This window comes from Cryptotermes secundus, unplaced genomic scaffold (assembly GCF_002891405.2).
Source record: "Cryptotermes secundus unplaced genomic scaffold, Csec_1.0 scaffold216, whole genome shotgun sequence".
Lineage (NCBI taxonomy): Eukaryota > Metazoa > Arthropoda > Insecta > Blattodea > Kalotermitidae > Cryptotermes > Cryptotermes secundus.
Genome location: NW_019727090.1, coordinates 17,132 through 33,076, shown reverse-complemented (window position 1 = coordinate 33,076; position 15,945 = coordinate 17,132). Strand labels below are relative to the sequence as shown.

The 15,945-nt window shown below is 36.2% G+C and overlaps 1 protein-coding gene across 1 annotated transcript in view; it reads right to left on the bottom strand.

The window, feature by feature from the left end:
• Positions 1 to 11,489: 11,489 nt before the first annotated feature.
• LOC111864344 (GPI ethanolamine phosphate transferase 1) overlaps positions 11,490 to 15,945 on the bottom strand; it is a 7,127-nt gene continuing 2,671 nt past the window's right edge. Inside the window, 3 exon segments of the mRNA XM_033751397.1 lie at positions 11,490 to 12,800; positions 13,475 to 13,605; positions 15,293 to 15,527. Coding sequence (XP_033607288.1) covers positions 12,553 to 12,800; positions 13,475 to 13,605; positions 15,293 to 15,527 — 614 coding nt within the window. The 3' untranslated portion in view covers positions 11,490 to 12,552.

The window sequence follows — 15,945 nt, the reverse complement described above, 5'->3', positions numbered from 1 at the left end:
GAAAAGATGGATGGTGTCAGTGAATATGGTATAGGCCAGTGTTCTGCAACCTTTTTCTACTTGCAGCACACCATGCAGTAACCATGACTCAACATGGCACACCAAAATGTTATTCCCCTCAAAAACTCATGATATCAGACAATTAATATAAATATGTAACGTGATCAACTTATTACTATAATATTATTATATTGTTATTTTATTATCATTAAATAGAAATTGACTCGTGCATTTATTAACAATTAATGAACTTCAATTCACTGTAGAGTGTAGAAAATACACTTCTATTACTATTAAAGTAAATACAGTAATTCTACTCATACCTTCAATGTGATACTTGCACCTGTGTAGCTGCACACAGGTGACTGATCCGTGGTGGAATCGTTGACGTCATTGACAACAAAAGTCTCATTTCTTCTCAATGGATTTGAGCCACTCCCTCTTTGATGTCTTAATTTCAGTTAATGTTGAGAAGCCCAGTTCATACAAATATGTAGTTGAAAATGGCAATAACACATTAACTGCCATCTCGGAGATAGCCGGGTATCCACTCCTTATTGCCAACCAAAACATATTCAAACGCACTTCGAGAAGTTTTAGTTTCAATGTTCTGTCTGCTTTTAAATCTGCGAGTTCCTCTTATATATTAATCAGAAGATGCTCTGAATTCACAACAGATGGATCATGAACCCAGTGGAAATCTTGTACATGCTTTCCAAAATACTTATTGAATTTCTGCTGCAGCATTTCTAAATGTTCTTTAATTGTGTCCATCACCACTTTATTGCCATCAGAAAGTGGCCATACAGTCGGGGACATTTCAAACGACCCATCTGTAATTCTCTAACTAGCAACCAAAATTTGCGAACCATTTCAGAGCACAGCTGTGATAGAACTGAAACAACTGTAAAACGTGGGATCTTTACTCTTCAAACGGAAGAAGTGACACTATACCGACTTATTTTTGAAATATTTATAATTTTAAATGAAGTCCAACAATCAGTGGATGCATCGTTACAGGAAGGAAGTCATAAAGTTGAAGAAGCCCTAACATTTAACAAACAGGGGCAAATACCAAAAGTGTTATAAAAGACAGGAAAACCCATGCTAATCCCTGGAGTTTTAGGGAAAAGCATGTACACAGAACATGCGGCAAGCATATCAAAGAAGCTGCGTAGATGCGAGAAAAATAAAAATAAATCAATAATGAAAACTATGATATAACAACTGTGAGTAAATAATTTTCGTTTAATTTCTTAGAATACAACATTACTGTACATAAAAAATCACAGCATGTAATAAAGAATAAACAAGCATCATCTTATTTAATCAGTGCAGTGGCTAAGAATAAAATACAACCATATGAAACACGGTAACTGGGATAAAATAAAATTAATAAAATTCGACAATTAATTTCTTACGATAGGTAAAAGTTTGCGTCACACCTTTCACCTTGCGATGGCACACATTGGCAGAACATTGGTATAGGCCATAATGCAGAAGAAGGTTACTGTCTTCTGGGAATGTGATACCATGATAGTCTGATGGATAGTTAATAATATTTGAGAGGGGCCCGATGCCCCCATCTTTACTCCACTCTTCTGTCCTGAAGATGGAGGTAGTAAGTGCCTTCAAAAGGTTGGAGACCACCCACATGACTACAAAGTGTTGTGACTGCCGTGAAAATCTCAAGTATCACATTCATTTAAAAAAAGGTAAACCTAACCCTGTAAAAGGCTGCGAAGGCCCATAGGGTTGTGAAATGTCAAGGCTCCCACATTTTCTAGACATTTTACTCACAGATGGCGGTAAGGTTGCCAGCCTTATGCACCAGTCGCCCTTTACCCCCAGAAAGATTCCTGGTACTCATTTCTGTTAGAGGATGAGTTGACCCTGGGGCCATAATGCAGCTGAAAGGATTAGGTCAACTGAAAAATCCAATGACCTATTCAGGAATTGAACCCACAACCTTCCGACTTGTAGCACAGTGCCTCAACCAACTACACTACCGCGTGTCCTGATCACATTCACTTACAATGTGCAAACTTATGAAGCACTGACCAGGAGACAATCTGACTGACCCATGGGAGTCCCTGCTTGTTCTTTTTCTCTTGTTTTTTAATAGGAAGTTATATAAGCTAGCTAAGTCCTTTTCCCATGTTAATGTAATGGAAGTCGAGAATGATAGACAGCTATTTACTACACATGGATTGCATTTAAACGGGTTGGGTAAAGAGTTACTTTCTAGCCGTCCACTTTTTCATATTTATTCAATTTTGAAAGAAGATAAGGGTACTACAATATCTCTTGCTTGGCCAAATAGTCATTCACAGAATAAACAGGCAATGCAAGATCAGGTTATACACCACCAGGAACTTGTAACTGATAAGAGAAATCCATGTAGAACCTCTACTCGACAAAAGAGGTCACCTATAATTAGGAATGATGATTTTTTATGGTAAATTCACCTACGGACAATAGGAATTCAATTCATATTTCTACAAATCTCAACATTTATAAAGAGTGTAATCCACCTATGAAAGGTAGTCACCTTAAACATCATTCCTGTCTGTATGATAACACCTCCAACTTTAGAATTTTTCATTAGAACATTAGAGGATTGAGGAATAAAACCTGTGAGTTATCAAGTGCATTATATCCTGATTAGCCACGTTATCTGAATTCTCTTGAGTTTGAAAATTGTAATATTGACCATTATAAGAGGGGTGCCTTGTATTGGAGAAAAAACTTTAGAATGGGTGGAGTTGGGATTTTTGTTCACAGTTCCATTAACTATTCATGTGTTAATTTAGACAAATTGTGTGTTGAACGAGGTATTGAATTATGTGCAATAAAAATATTATCAACCTATATAATAGCTGTATATAAGGCTCCATCTGGAAATTTTATTCAGTTTTTAAACAACTTAGATATAGCATTAAAATCTATATTTAACCATAATGCGAAAATTATTGTGTGTGGTGACATCAATATTAATTACCTAAAGCAATCTCACATGAAAAAACAACCTGACGTTATCATGTCATCATATAGTCNTCATGAATTAAAGTTCAATTTTATTATAGATTGCACTTTTTCACTTTTGGAGGTCTTGCTGTTCTACTGCGTCTTCTGAAGTTGTGGATCTGTTACGGTCCATGTCGTGATGGCTACTGATCAGTAGCCATCACGACCTCTTGAGGTCGAAACATGTGGTGTAATAATAATAAAAATATGTTGTGTGGTCGGTAAAATTGACTCTAATATTGATTAAATACACAACAGGATGCAAGAAACAATTAAAGTTATAACTAGAAGGATTATCAATAATCAAACCCTGTTTAATTTCAGAATGAATTTAAGTTATGAGTCATGGGACGACATTTAACAGTGATGATGTTGATACTGGGTATAATTCATTTCTGAACACTTTTTTGAGAGTTTTCTATGCCAGCTTTCCATTAAGAATAGTATAAAATAATATGACTAAAAATAATAACTGGAGAACTCCAGGAATAAAAGTTTCTTGTCAACACAAAAGGGAACTTTATCTTCTTTACAAAAACAATAACTATAAAATAAAAAAGCATTACAAATTGTACTGTAGAATATTATCTGATGTAATAAAAGAAGCTAAAAGGCTTCACTATGATAGATTAATAGCAAAGTCAAGTAATAAAATGAAAACTACGTGGAATATTGTTAAATCTATAACTGACAAGAAAACTGATAGCAAGGTAATTCAATCTATAGACACTGGTAATGCAATAACACCAAAGAATCAGCAAGACATAGCCGATACCTTTCAGAACTACTTTCTCTCTGTAGCTGATAAAATACAATCCAACATCAATAGTAAAGATAACTGTGATAATGAATGTATGGATTACCTATTTAGAGCCTTTAAGAACCCGTTTCCAAACTTAATTTTTGATCACACATTGACTAAGGAGATTGCTAATATTATTAAAGCCTTTAAACCTAAAAACTCATCTGGATATGATGAAATTTCTCTCAAAATTTTAAAAATAAGTTCTCCTTTTATTGCTGTCCCACTCAATCATATCTGCAATAGATCAATTTTATCAGGTAATTTTCCTTCGCGAATGAAATATTCTATAGTAATACCGCTATTCAAAAGGGCGACAAAAAAGATATTAAGAATTATAGACCTATTTCACTATTAACATCCTTTTCTAAAATATTTGAGAAAGTTATTCATGCAAGAATCTTAAAACATGCAATTAACAATAATATATTATCTACAGAACAGTTTGGGTTTATAAGCAACTCCTCTACACAAAAAGCAACATTCATCTTAGTAAATGACATTCTGTAGGCATTAAATAATAAATCATTTGTCGGGGGTATTTTTTGTGATTTTGAAAAGGCCTTTGATTGTGTCAACCACGACATTCTATTGAAGAAATTGGAATTTTATGGAATTGTAGGCAGTGCTAATACACTAATGAATTCATATCTTAAAGATAGGTATCAATGTGTCGTTGTTAAAGATAATTTAGCACAAGGAAATGCTTCCTCGAATTGGGGCAAGATTAAATATGGTGTTCCGCAGGGATCAGTACTCGGTCCACTACTTTTTCTGCTTTACATAAACGACCTGCCTAAAGTGGTACATACGTTTTCTCAACCTATTCTTTTTGCTGTTGACACTAGTGTTATTGTTAATAATACTAATTGTATAAATTTTAAAAAAGACCTTATCTTCTCATTTGATTAATTAAATAAAAGGTTTAACACCAATTTGCTAGCATTAAATTTTGATAAAACTCAATACCTACAATTTAAAATGATGAATAGTTTAACTATTCCAATAGACATCAGTTATAACAATAAATGTATCGGTAATAACACAGACACAAAATTCTTAGGTATTACTATTGATGATTCCGTCTTGGGAAAACCATATTCATGGTCTCAAGGTAAAATTATGTAAAGCCTCCTATGCAATTATGACACTTAGATCCTTTGTATCACTGGAATCCTTGAGGATGATTTACTTTGCTTACTTTCACAGCATTATGACGTATGGGTTAATTTTCTGGGGAACTCTTCTTATAGTGGCAGTATATTTAGACTGCAAAAATGGTAATAAGAATTATCACTAATTCCAGAAAAAAAGACTCATGTAGAGAACTGTTTAAGCATTTGGACATATTACCATTATATTCCCAATTCATATTTTCATTATTAACTTTTGTATCAGATAATAGAGAGTTAATTAAAACTAACGCAGATTTGCATAATATAAATACCAGAAGCAAAATTAATTTTCATTTCCCACAACCAAGATTGTCTATCTATCAAAAAGGTGTTTATTACATGGGCATTAAGACTTTTAATCAGCTTCCATCCTATTTGAAAGGCATCATACACAAAAAAAACTGTTTAAATCTTCATTAAAAAGGTACTTACTAGAAAATTCCTTTTACTCATTGCAGGAGTTTTTTAACAGTAAATAAAATGGGATATTCTATTCCCTTTGGTATTTGTGATACTATATACTTATCACAGTCATTGTAATTCTATTTTGCTTCTTCTTACTTTTATTTTAAATTTTAGGTTTTTATTAAACTAATTAGAAAGGACCAGTAATCAATGTTACTAAATGTAAAATGTTTTATAGGGCTCCTCTTGCTGGCTCTTACTTAATTTACTTTTATGCTAATCATATACATTAGTATTTATTGACTGATTTATTTTCCAATTCACAATGTATTATGTTGAGGTGCGTAATTATGTGACTGACACTTTAATATTCAAAGCATGCGTAATATATTCTTTGAGTATTTGGTGTATTGTATATCTGTCACTGGTTCTATATCAGACTGGCGATATTAGTAGCCTGTTCTTGATTGATGGAATATTACAATAAACTGAAACTGTGTGCAGTACTGACAAAGTCCCATATTGCAGTTGGTAGCATAATGAGCTGGATTATCACAACACAGCAGGAGTGAATCCTGTTCTTCCTGTTGAGAGTATGTGTGTTAAGTCTCCATGCACAATAAACAGCTCACACCAGGAACAGTCAACACGACAGAGTCCTGATTCAACAAACATTACATATTATGAACAGTAACAGCAACAAAAATATACAGCACATGACTGCAAGTACAGCATTGTTCTTTTGCCTAACTAATTTTAAACTGTGATGGTATTACCCATATTTAACACTATTTCTGTGATATCTGGCTAAAGTCCAACAAGGAGCCACATTTCAATTTTGTCTGGATCAAGAAAAATCATTTCCTTTCATTGTGTCATTTGACTTCATTTACTGGGCTATGAAAATGAAGTTTTGTGTTTTTCTCTTCATATTTTTACCTTCAAATTGCATTACTGTGGGAAAATGGTGAAAAATTATACACATCAAAAGGGTTATGTAAAACAGTATGTTTTTATACAAACTGTGAACCAAAGAAGTTTGTGTAGGAACACAACTCTGCTCACTAGAAAAACAGGATCTGTATCATGGAATTTCACAACATGGACAAATTTTCAAGAATCCATTCCTTCTGTAACTTGGGAGCATGCTCTATTGTTATTCATCTGGCAAGAATGATGAAAATTGCAAAAAATTAGAGAGACCCTAAATGAAGTTCAAATCAGATACTCCTTGAATACAAGTCTAAAGTAATACTAACTTCCTCATTTCTGTGCATTGGAAAGAACACAAATGAAGCAAAACTGTTTTCAAATATCACAGTCCAAGAAGATTTTATATTCTCTTTTGTAGAATTTAAACAGATCTGCTTAGAAGTTTAGGATTTTACTTACACAAGTTGTGTGTTGGGTTCTCTTCTCTTCTGGCAGAGCAAACACTGCCAGAAATAGACAGGTCAACCAGCCTGCGAGAAGTGGCAAATGAACTGGTTGGGCTAGTGGAAAGACAATGGGCCAAACTGCTATGCGCAACATCCCAATACTCAGAAGAGCGGTAGAAGAAAGACACAACCTTGAAATATGAACACACATTTTAATAACACTATTTCATTATCTTCTTCAGACACTTTTAGCATTTACATAAACATGTACATCTGTATGGCAAGAATCTGTACACAGTAATATTTTTAACACCTATTACATAATAATATAAATTTTTGATGCATTGACATATATTGCAAGATGTAAGACTACTAGTGCTACAGAACTCTGATTGATTGGTGCAGGAGTAACAACATGTTAAACGTAACCATGACTATTTCTTTGGACATCTCCCAACACAGCCAGTGTTCTGAAAGACAGTGTTTCATAACATGGATCTACATTCATTACCTGGTATAAGGACTAGCTCCAATCACTGGACACAGAAAGAAGTTCTTAGCATCTATTGACATCTACTGAAGAGTTAACTCCCTTATGCTTCAACAGATCACAAGATACACCGGAGAGTGTTCCATTCAAGTAACAGTTTCAGGTTTTCTTTTTATTTCGCATGAAACACTATGAAGAACTTACCTTTTTAATAAAATACAGTATATCTGACACTAAATGTCAACAAAATGAAATATTACATAGCTTTGGTCACTAACTCTACAAAAGAAACTGATACATTTTAAACACTGCACCTCATCAAGTTTCTTATGTGCTCAGTAGATCTCAATATGGGTACTATTAGTGGCATGACACAATCCAAAGCAATATTCTGTTTCTCATGAGGTACTGGAAAGTATGTTGTTGACACCACATACATGCCCCCACACCCAAAAAATGTAAGAGAGTACGACCTGGAGAAGAAGTGTCCCATGAAATTGTGCCCCAAGTTCCTATGCAATGATATGCACCACACTAGGATGATGTAATGAGAAGTGGAGATTTAGCCACATCATTCTTGACCTTGGAACTAGATGTAGATGAGCAGTCAGCTTCATAGCCCAGTTGCTTCACCTCCTGGGAAAGAGCTCCCAGTACGCATCGGATAGGAGGTCGAGTGGGCCCCAGAGCCAGTGTGGATGCTGTGGGAGAGAAAAATCCCTGTCCCTGTTGGGAATCGAACCCAGGTCGTCCAGCCCACAGCCAACTGCTATACAAACTGAGATATCTGCGCTCCCACCAGCCAGATTAGTTCTCCAAAAAAGAAAAGACTGATGTTGTTCTTCATCATAGCGCATCATACGTTAACATCCACATACATGAAACACTGCTTCATCAGAAAACAAATTTGCTGAGATAGGTCATGTCATGTTTGATATGGGAAACCAATTCTAAAGCAGACTGTTCTCTCAAATCCTGATCTGTGCATGTCGTCTTCCGGACCAAGTCAAGCCTGTAGGCATGAAATTTCAGACTTTCGTACAAAACGCCATGCACAGATCCACAATCCAAGCCTAATCCTAAACTTTCTTGTTAAAGAGACTTGCAAGGGCTGCTCTGACATGTTTTGTGTATACATTTGGCATTGTCTAGGGTCACCATACAATGTAGTGGCCTATTCTGTTGCAAGGCACTATGTGCTCTTTCAGGTGCTTGTCTAAATGCATCACAGATGTGTATATCAGCATTACTTGATGTGGGTACATCTAATAATATGGGCACACAATTTAAACTCTGCCAACTGAAGAATGCAATCCACTTTGCGTCACACAGACTACTTCTTCTCTTTAACTGAAGAACGATGGGGCAGTATGGAGCTCCTGTACATGCATATGCACACAGGTGACTTGATCAAGAAGGAAAATAACTTTGAGAATTACCACACTACATGCAAATGTTAGAAGCATAATGTCTGTTTTCATTTTGCATATAGAATATTTTATTTTACTGACATTTAGGGCTGGATACCCCTTAATGTAACAGGGTACAACATTAACATGATCAAGACATGGCTAAGGATCATATAAGGCATACATAGTCATTACTTACAAGTATTTCAATTCCTGTAACATGGTAGACAAAGAACATCAATAACCTTCGTAGACCCATTGAGCTCCTGACATGAGATATGGCTGCCATAAGTTCAGCCCAGTGTCGAGCTACAGCCCACCAGATTAACTCGGGAAGTAGAGAGTATATATAGAAATGAAGGGGTAACATTTGTATTGGAAGAAAAAGCACAGTTTACATTAGTCTAAATTGAGTCTTCAACAAAATGGATAAGACTGAAAAACACTGGATTAAATATGAATTCTGGACAATATTACAATTTTACTTACTGCAAGTCAGACCCATAGTCAGAATAACTAGGAACAAAAAGGCAATGTTCACCCAGCAGCCCCCTCTGAATAGTCTAGAATGAGTGAAGGTCAACAGCTCATGCTCCTGATATACTTCATCATGTTGGACATGAAGAAATGAAGGGCTCTTTTTATGACTGCTGTCATCACCAACTAGGGAGTGAAGAAGGCAGGCAATCCAACCAAGAAATGCAAGAGTTACACAAGTCAGAAGAAGGTACTGGTAGTAATTCTGGTAATAGTTCAATCCTAAGAGACTCAAGGCTATTAGCTCTTTGCTTGGAACAATCTGGAAACAGAACATATAATTAAATATTTTCCTGTGATAGTTCTCTTGGGATTTTGAAAAAGAACCAAGAAAGAGGAAGAATAATATATAAAACTTCTGGTGGGAAGCCACTGCACATACTTTTTTATTTAAGAGTTCAGGCCACTAGAGGGCATACCATTCTTTTCCTGATGACATAACCTATGCTGTTTTATTTAGGGAGAAGATCTCCAAAATTACTGAAATTTAATGAAAACTGTTCTAATTGTTTTTTTGATCCATCTGAAGGGCCCCTACTTTTGGAGCTAAGGTGTTCATATTCACTGGGCACTAATCTACGATGACAAACTCATAAATATCTAGCATCTGAAAAAAAAAAAGTGTATTCTAGGGAGCTGAAAATGTGTATATCCATCAAAATCTTGGGGGTATTTCTTTTTTTCACAACCACATTACTTTGTCATATGTGCTACCTGCATGAGAAACTAAAAATCGTAGAATTGAAAGATAAATTAATAAATTACAGACTAAGATGTTTAAGACAAGTTTTATGAATGAATAAAAATCATAACATGAAAATAGGAGGAAAATTACCAAAATAAAGACCAAGATGGGTACAACAGATTAAGAACAATGTCACACAGAAAAAAGGAAGACTATAGAAGGACAATTATGAGGAGTTTCGGGAAGGCAGAGATACACAGAGGCTTAGGTGTGACAAAACCCACAGAAATGTGGAATCATTGCAGTAAGAAGCAATCCTGAATGGGGCTTGGCTAATTATAATTCATCAGTAAATACAACCAAAAGCAAAACTTTAATTTTTTAAACTTTAAAATACTTACTTACTTACTCAGCCGCGCCATAGCTCAAGTGGTTAGTCGCTGGCTTCCCACTGTGGTGGCCCAGTTTTGATCACGGTCTGGTCAAGTGGGATTTGTGGTGGACAAAGTGGCGCTGGGGCAGGTTTCCTCCAAGTACTTCGGTTTCCCCTGCCAATCTTCATTCCACTACTTGCTCCACAATCACCCTCACCTATCATCTTGGGCTGGTACAACAGGCCAGAAGTGGCCGCAGTACAAGGGACTAGCAATTAAAAAAAATACTTACTCATGGAGCTGAGCCCTTCTGCAGGAGTCGCCAACATAAAAAACTACAATTTTGCCTGTGGTTCTGTATGGGTGTGAAACTTGATCTCTGACATTAAGGGAGGGACATAAACTGAGGGTGTTTGAGAACAGGGTGTTGAGAATATTTGGGCTGAAGAGAGATGCAGTGACAGGAGGTTGGAGAAAACTGCACAATGAGGAGCTTCATAACTTGTACTCTTCTCCAAGTATAATTAGAATGTCAAGGAGGATGAGGTGGGCAGGGCATGTAGCACGAATGGGGGAGATGAGGAAAGCGTATAGGATATTGGTGGGAAAGGCAGAAGGAAAGAGACCACTGGGAAGACCAAGGCATAGGTGGATGGACAATATTAAAATGTATCTTAGAGAGTTAGGATGGAATGGGATGGATTGGATAGATCTGGCTCAGGATAGGGACCAGTGAAGGGCTCTTGTGAACATGGTAATGAACCTTGGGTTCCATAAAAAAACTTTAAAATAAGGTAACCTAAATATAATAGTTATAGTGTCATTACTCAGTCATCTGGAATTAAGCAGCAGAATTTTCTTTACTAAAGGTTACATCATCACAGCTACACTTGGAAAATAGAATTCATCACATGAACGTCAGATGGGCATCACAAGAACAAAGACTTTGAAATATGCAGCCTAATTTTTAGAGCCCAATATCTTTATTATGCAAGGAATATCATAATATCATTTTTGCAGATACAAGGCACATTAAAATTATGGGTTGAATCCAAATATGTAACACTCAGACACATCTTACAACTATTTTATGCAAATACACAAAAAAAAGAAAGAAAATTTTTCTAAAGTTATGACACAGAGAAACGTGTTCTATGTAAAATATTACAACACTTATTCTGAATCATCAGAGTAAAACTTTCACTAAGAAATGTTTTGTATTTCTAGACACATAAAAATGACAAAAACGTACTTATGGATTCAGTGTATCTTTTAGCTCTAATGTGAGAACAGATTTGATCAGTAAGTTTGGTCTCTTTGCTTTGGTTCAGAACTGAGAATTCTTTATATATCCATGATAAACTTCCAGCCTCAGTCAGCTCTCGTTTCTTGTACCGTGCAACCTTCTGATGAGCATTGGAAAACATTAATTCAGACGGGTGATGTTCTGTGACTTCCAGGTAGTCTCGTGGAAGTTCCCTACAAGAGGACCATTTCACAGATACAACGAAATTTCCTGGCTTCAATACCTGGCAGGAACAGGGTCTTTCCTCTTCAGTCAGAATGCCCACTCTGCCTCTAAGGCATATACAGCTTTATATCCAAAAATAATTATTTCAAAGCCAACCGTGACTTTAACAGTATATGAATGAACAAAGCATTTTTATGTCAAGACATCTGATCTGTTCATATAAAGAAAAAACCTACAGTATGACAATTCAGTCAACATAAGTTGGTCCTTTTCAGTCATGCATGTAGCTCACATTCATATATCACAGCTGGTTTCATTAAAACTGAATAACCAAAGACAGACTTTCATCCGAAGTAAGAAGCAGAAAATGTTGAAAATCAATTATTTTGTATGGTTCTAGAATATCTCTATATAAATTACATGCAATAGAAATCTGACCTCTACACACAAACCAAAATAGGCCAAGAAGAAATATGATCAGTTCATTGATAGGGAAAGCATTAATACACATTTGCTACCAAACAGGCTGGTCTCATGATAATGTTCTAGACTTGTATTCGGAAGGTGATCACTCTTAATCTGGCTGGTATACCAGCCGCCCCAACTAAGGCTTTTTGTGATTTTCTTCATTCCCGCCAAGCAAATTCTTGGATAGTACCCTCGATTAGGCTATATTCCTTCCTTCCAAATCTTTTCCAGTTTATCATTCATCTATCGTCCTATGATCTGACACTATATAATCTCAATACTGAGAGCATTATTAAGTAACCCATGAACTGAAAAAAAATATAAGAGCCATTAAAACATTTTGTCAATTAAGAGACCAAGACACACCACAGAATTGACTGGCACAGGGACTTCGATCAGGCTTGCCATTATTTGTGCAACATCTGCCTGACTGACATCACTGCGAGACAAATGTCCCAGTCTCCAGGAAGCTGGACTGGAAGGTTCAGTGCTTGTAGTCAGTCAGGGTCCTCTCACACCTGCACCCCAGGCAACCAAGGGTGTCTCTGTCTCACTCTTAGCACCTGATCCATGGGAACCTACAAACACACATAAAATTGCCAGCACCTCCAGGATAAATTCAAGGAATGTGTGAGATCGAAATTGCTGACAAACATTCATCAGTTTACTTATCTACCTGTTATTTACTTTGTTACATTATATGATGATTCCTGAATAATGAAGAGACTAAATTAAAAATAAAAGGTTTTGAGGAGTTCAAATTAGTCTACAGGTAATAGTCCAGAACCTCCTGAACCACACAATGTTACATAATCTTGAAACTGACAGCACTGTTATAACCCACCCCCATAAATCAGAAAGGACAGAACAAGGACATCGAGATGGGCACCGTATGTCAAATTTTATGGAAAGAGACCTAATGGATAACCCACAAAGAGACAGGTTAGTTAGATTTGAAAAATGGGAAGAAGGGAGGAAAGAGTTGGCACAAGATCAAAAAGCAAAGGTGTTGGGAAAACAGAAAAGGTTGGAGACTTCTTGCCCATTGACAGGGATAAGAAGGAAATGATACTTGAGGATGAAGAAAATATCCACTTTAGTCATTTTTTAGAGTGTTGTATTTCTGCACAGCTTCCAATTTAGGATCTGCCATCCTTGGTGCATTTATGTTTTCCTTACATTTGAGGAGATTATCCATTCCTGAATTCTTACAATGATACTGTGTATAGAAAGCATATAATGCGTTCCTCACCCCAGTCTGTCATGCCATGATCAGATGTGAATACGTAAGCTGTCTTCTTGTCATGTTGATAAAACTCTTCGATCATTTCCTCAATTCTCTTGATTCCTGCATTAACAACTCTTATGTTCTCCTTGTATTCTCTGTTTCAAAACAAGAAACAATGCAAATATAGGGGAAAAATTGTAAAGTATGTTCTATAGATATCAATCATAAGAAAAAATGTGAAACATAATGGAAACGGGACAGAGGCAAAAATAGACTGAAGAAGTCTTCAGAATCTAGCCTTCTTCACTGTGTCACGATGCAGTCTTGCAGGCAGACACTGATATTGTGGGGGGGAAATGTTTCCATCTTCAGCTCCAAAAATGTAGGCAACATGAAACCGAGCCCTTCTTGAGAAGCTTCCAATTGTGCAGCTACTTCAAGAGCTTCCCAGCATTTTATGGAACCTGAAGGTTCATTACTGTCTTCACAAGAGGCCTTCACTGGTCCCTGTCCATTTTTCTGAAATGTCTGTATCTGCCTACAAGGCTTATAAGGTGTCACAACCGAGAATACCAAAATCTGAACATTCACTGCCATAAAAACCTCAAAATCTATATGCAGTAGAACTTGGTTATAACGTCATCAAAGGGACCTAAAAATAGTGTCGTTATAAACGAATGTCGTTGTAACCGAAATGGGCACTTCCACAGTAGCCTTATGTTAGTCACGTAAAAATCTACCAAAAACCGAGTTAAAATGTTGCATTTTTTAGTGAAATACGTAGTTAAGTACAGACTAACGTAACATTAACGTGGAATTGCCCAAATGTGTAATATCAAAGACATATTACAGCGCTTTTCACTGACAATACACACAATATTTCACGAATCACTTTAACTTTCTCTTCAATGCTTAAAACTTTCCTTTTCATTGCCATGTTTTCGCTACTGCACTTCTCTGGGTTTAGGCAGGAACACTATAGGGTAAGTAGACAATGTGAGGTCCTGTTAGACGAGATTCTAGGAAAGGAATGCAGTTAACAAACTGCCGCGTCCTCTTGCACTATTCACGCAGTCCCACCCCACACCCTTGTTTTCGCATAAAACCCACGCTCCTCTTGCAGCCCGCGGTCGTATTCTTCCAGGACAGTCACGTCAGCAAGTAGAGAAAGTGAGGGTGGGCAGACACATCGAACTTTCCCATGATATCAGAGAAATTCAGGAATGAAAATGACGTTACATACGAGGTTGATGCATTTGTGCATGTTGTACTAAGCAAGGTATAAAAACAGTTGCTTTATGAGGAATTAGTTCGTACCATTGAATATTTGACGCAATAGACAAGGTGTCACAGAAACCGATGTTGCTATAACCAAGTTTTACTGTACATGGAAGGATACATAGTTGTCTTTCTAGGTAACAAGGCAGACTGATGGATGATAGATTTAAATCACATATACTATACTGCAACACAAGGAAAGGCAGGTAGCTGTGCTACAGGTGGCTGCGAGTACTACTGAATGAAGGGTGAATATATGTGCACTGCAAGTATGTTTTTGAGTAACTTATAAGCATGGTAAATTTCCTTTGAAATTTTTAATCACTGAATTAGCATTTGCAATGCCCAGATACAGGATAACTCGCAGTTTACTGTACTTACTGATAGACCAGTGGTTGCCCATAGAGTGGAAAACCATTATTTGATTTTTGGCAAGACTGAATCACCATCACGCCCACAACAGCTTTGGAACCTGCAAGCTATCTACTATCTAACACATACCGAAGGCTGAAAGGGCAAAGTAACTGGAGTGTGACTCAAAACACTCACTTCTGTAACACTTACACTGAATATGGTTTATGTGTATGAAAAGCTGTATCAAGTCCAAGAAGATGTAGGAAAAATACAATTTTATCTTGATTAAGCTTTTAATTAAGAACAGCATCTGTCTTGGCATGGTTCAGAAATTCCTCAACCTTCCTGAACACCCATGTATCAAGCCTTGTTGTGGATCTTCTTCCAGAGTAATCTTCAACTTCAGAGCCATACATGTCTATATAAACATGGTTTCCACTTGCACCTGAACAAAAATGTGAAAGGTTTATCTCACTGTTAACTAACAATGCTTCTTATTTGTTGTTTACAACAAAGATAAATTCAAATTAAATGCTGATGTCTATAACATGAATACTAGACAAAAATATAACTTCCACCTACCCTCATCAACTTTATCAGTATATCAAAAAGGAGTCTACTTTACTGGCATAAAAGTGTTCAACAATCTGCCACAAAGTATTAAAAACTTGGGCAATGATACTAAAAAGTTTAAATCAGAGTTAAAGAATTATCTACATGCTCATTCCTTCTACTCTTTAGATGAATACTTCAATGTAAATAGAGAATGATGTAAAATTAAGTTATATTAATTTTTAAGCTAAAATTGCCTGTACTTATGTATGTAACCTTTTGACTTGTTCTGTATCCAAAGGTACTAACCT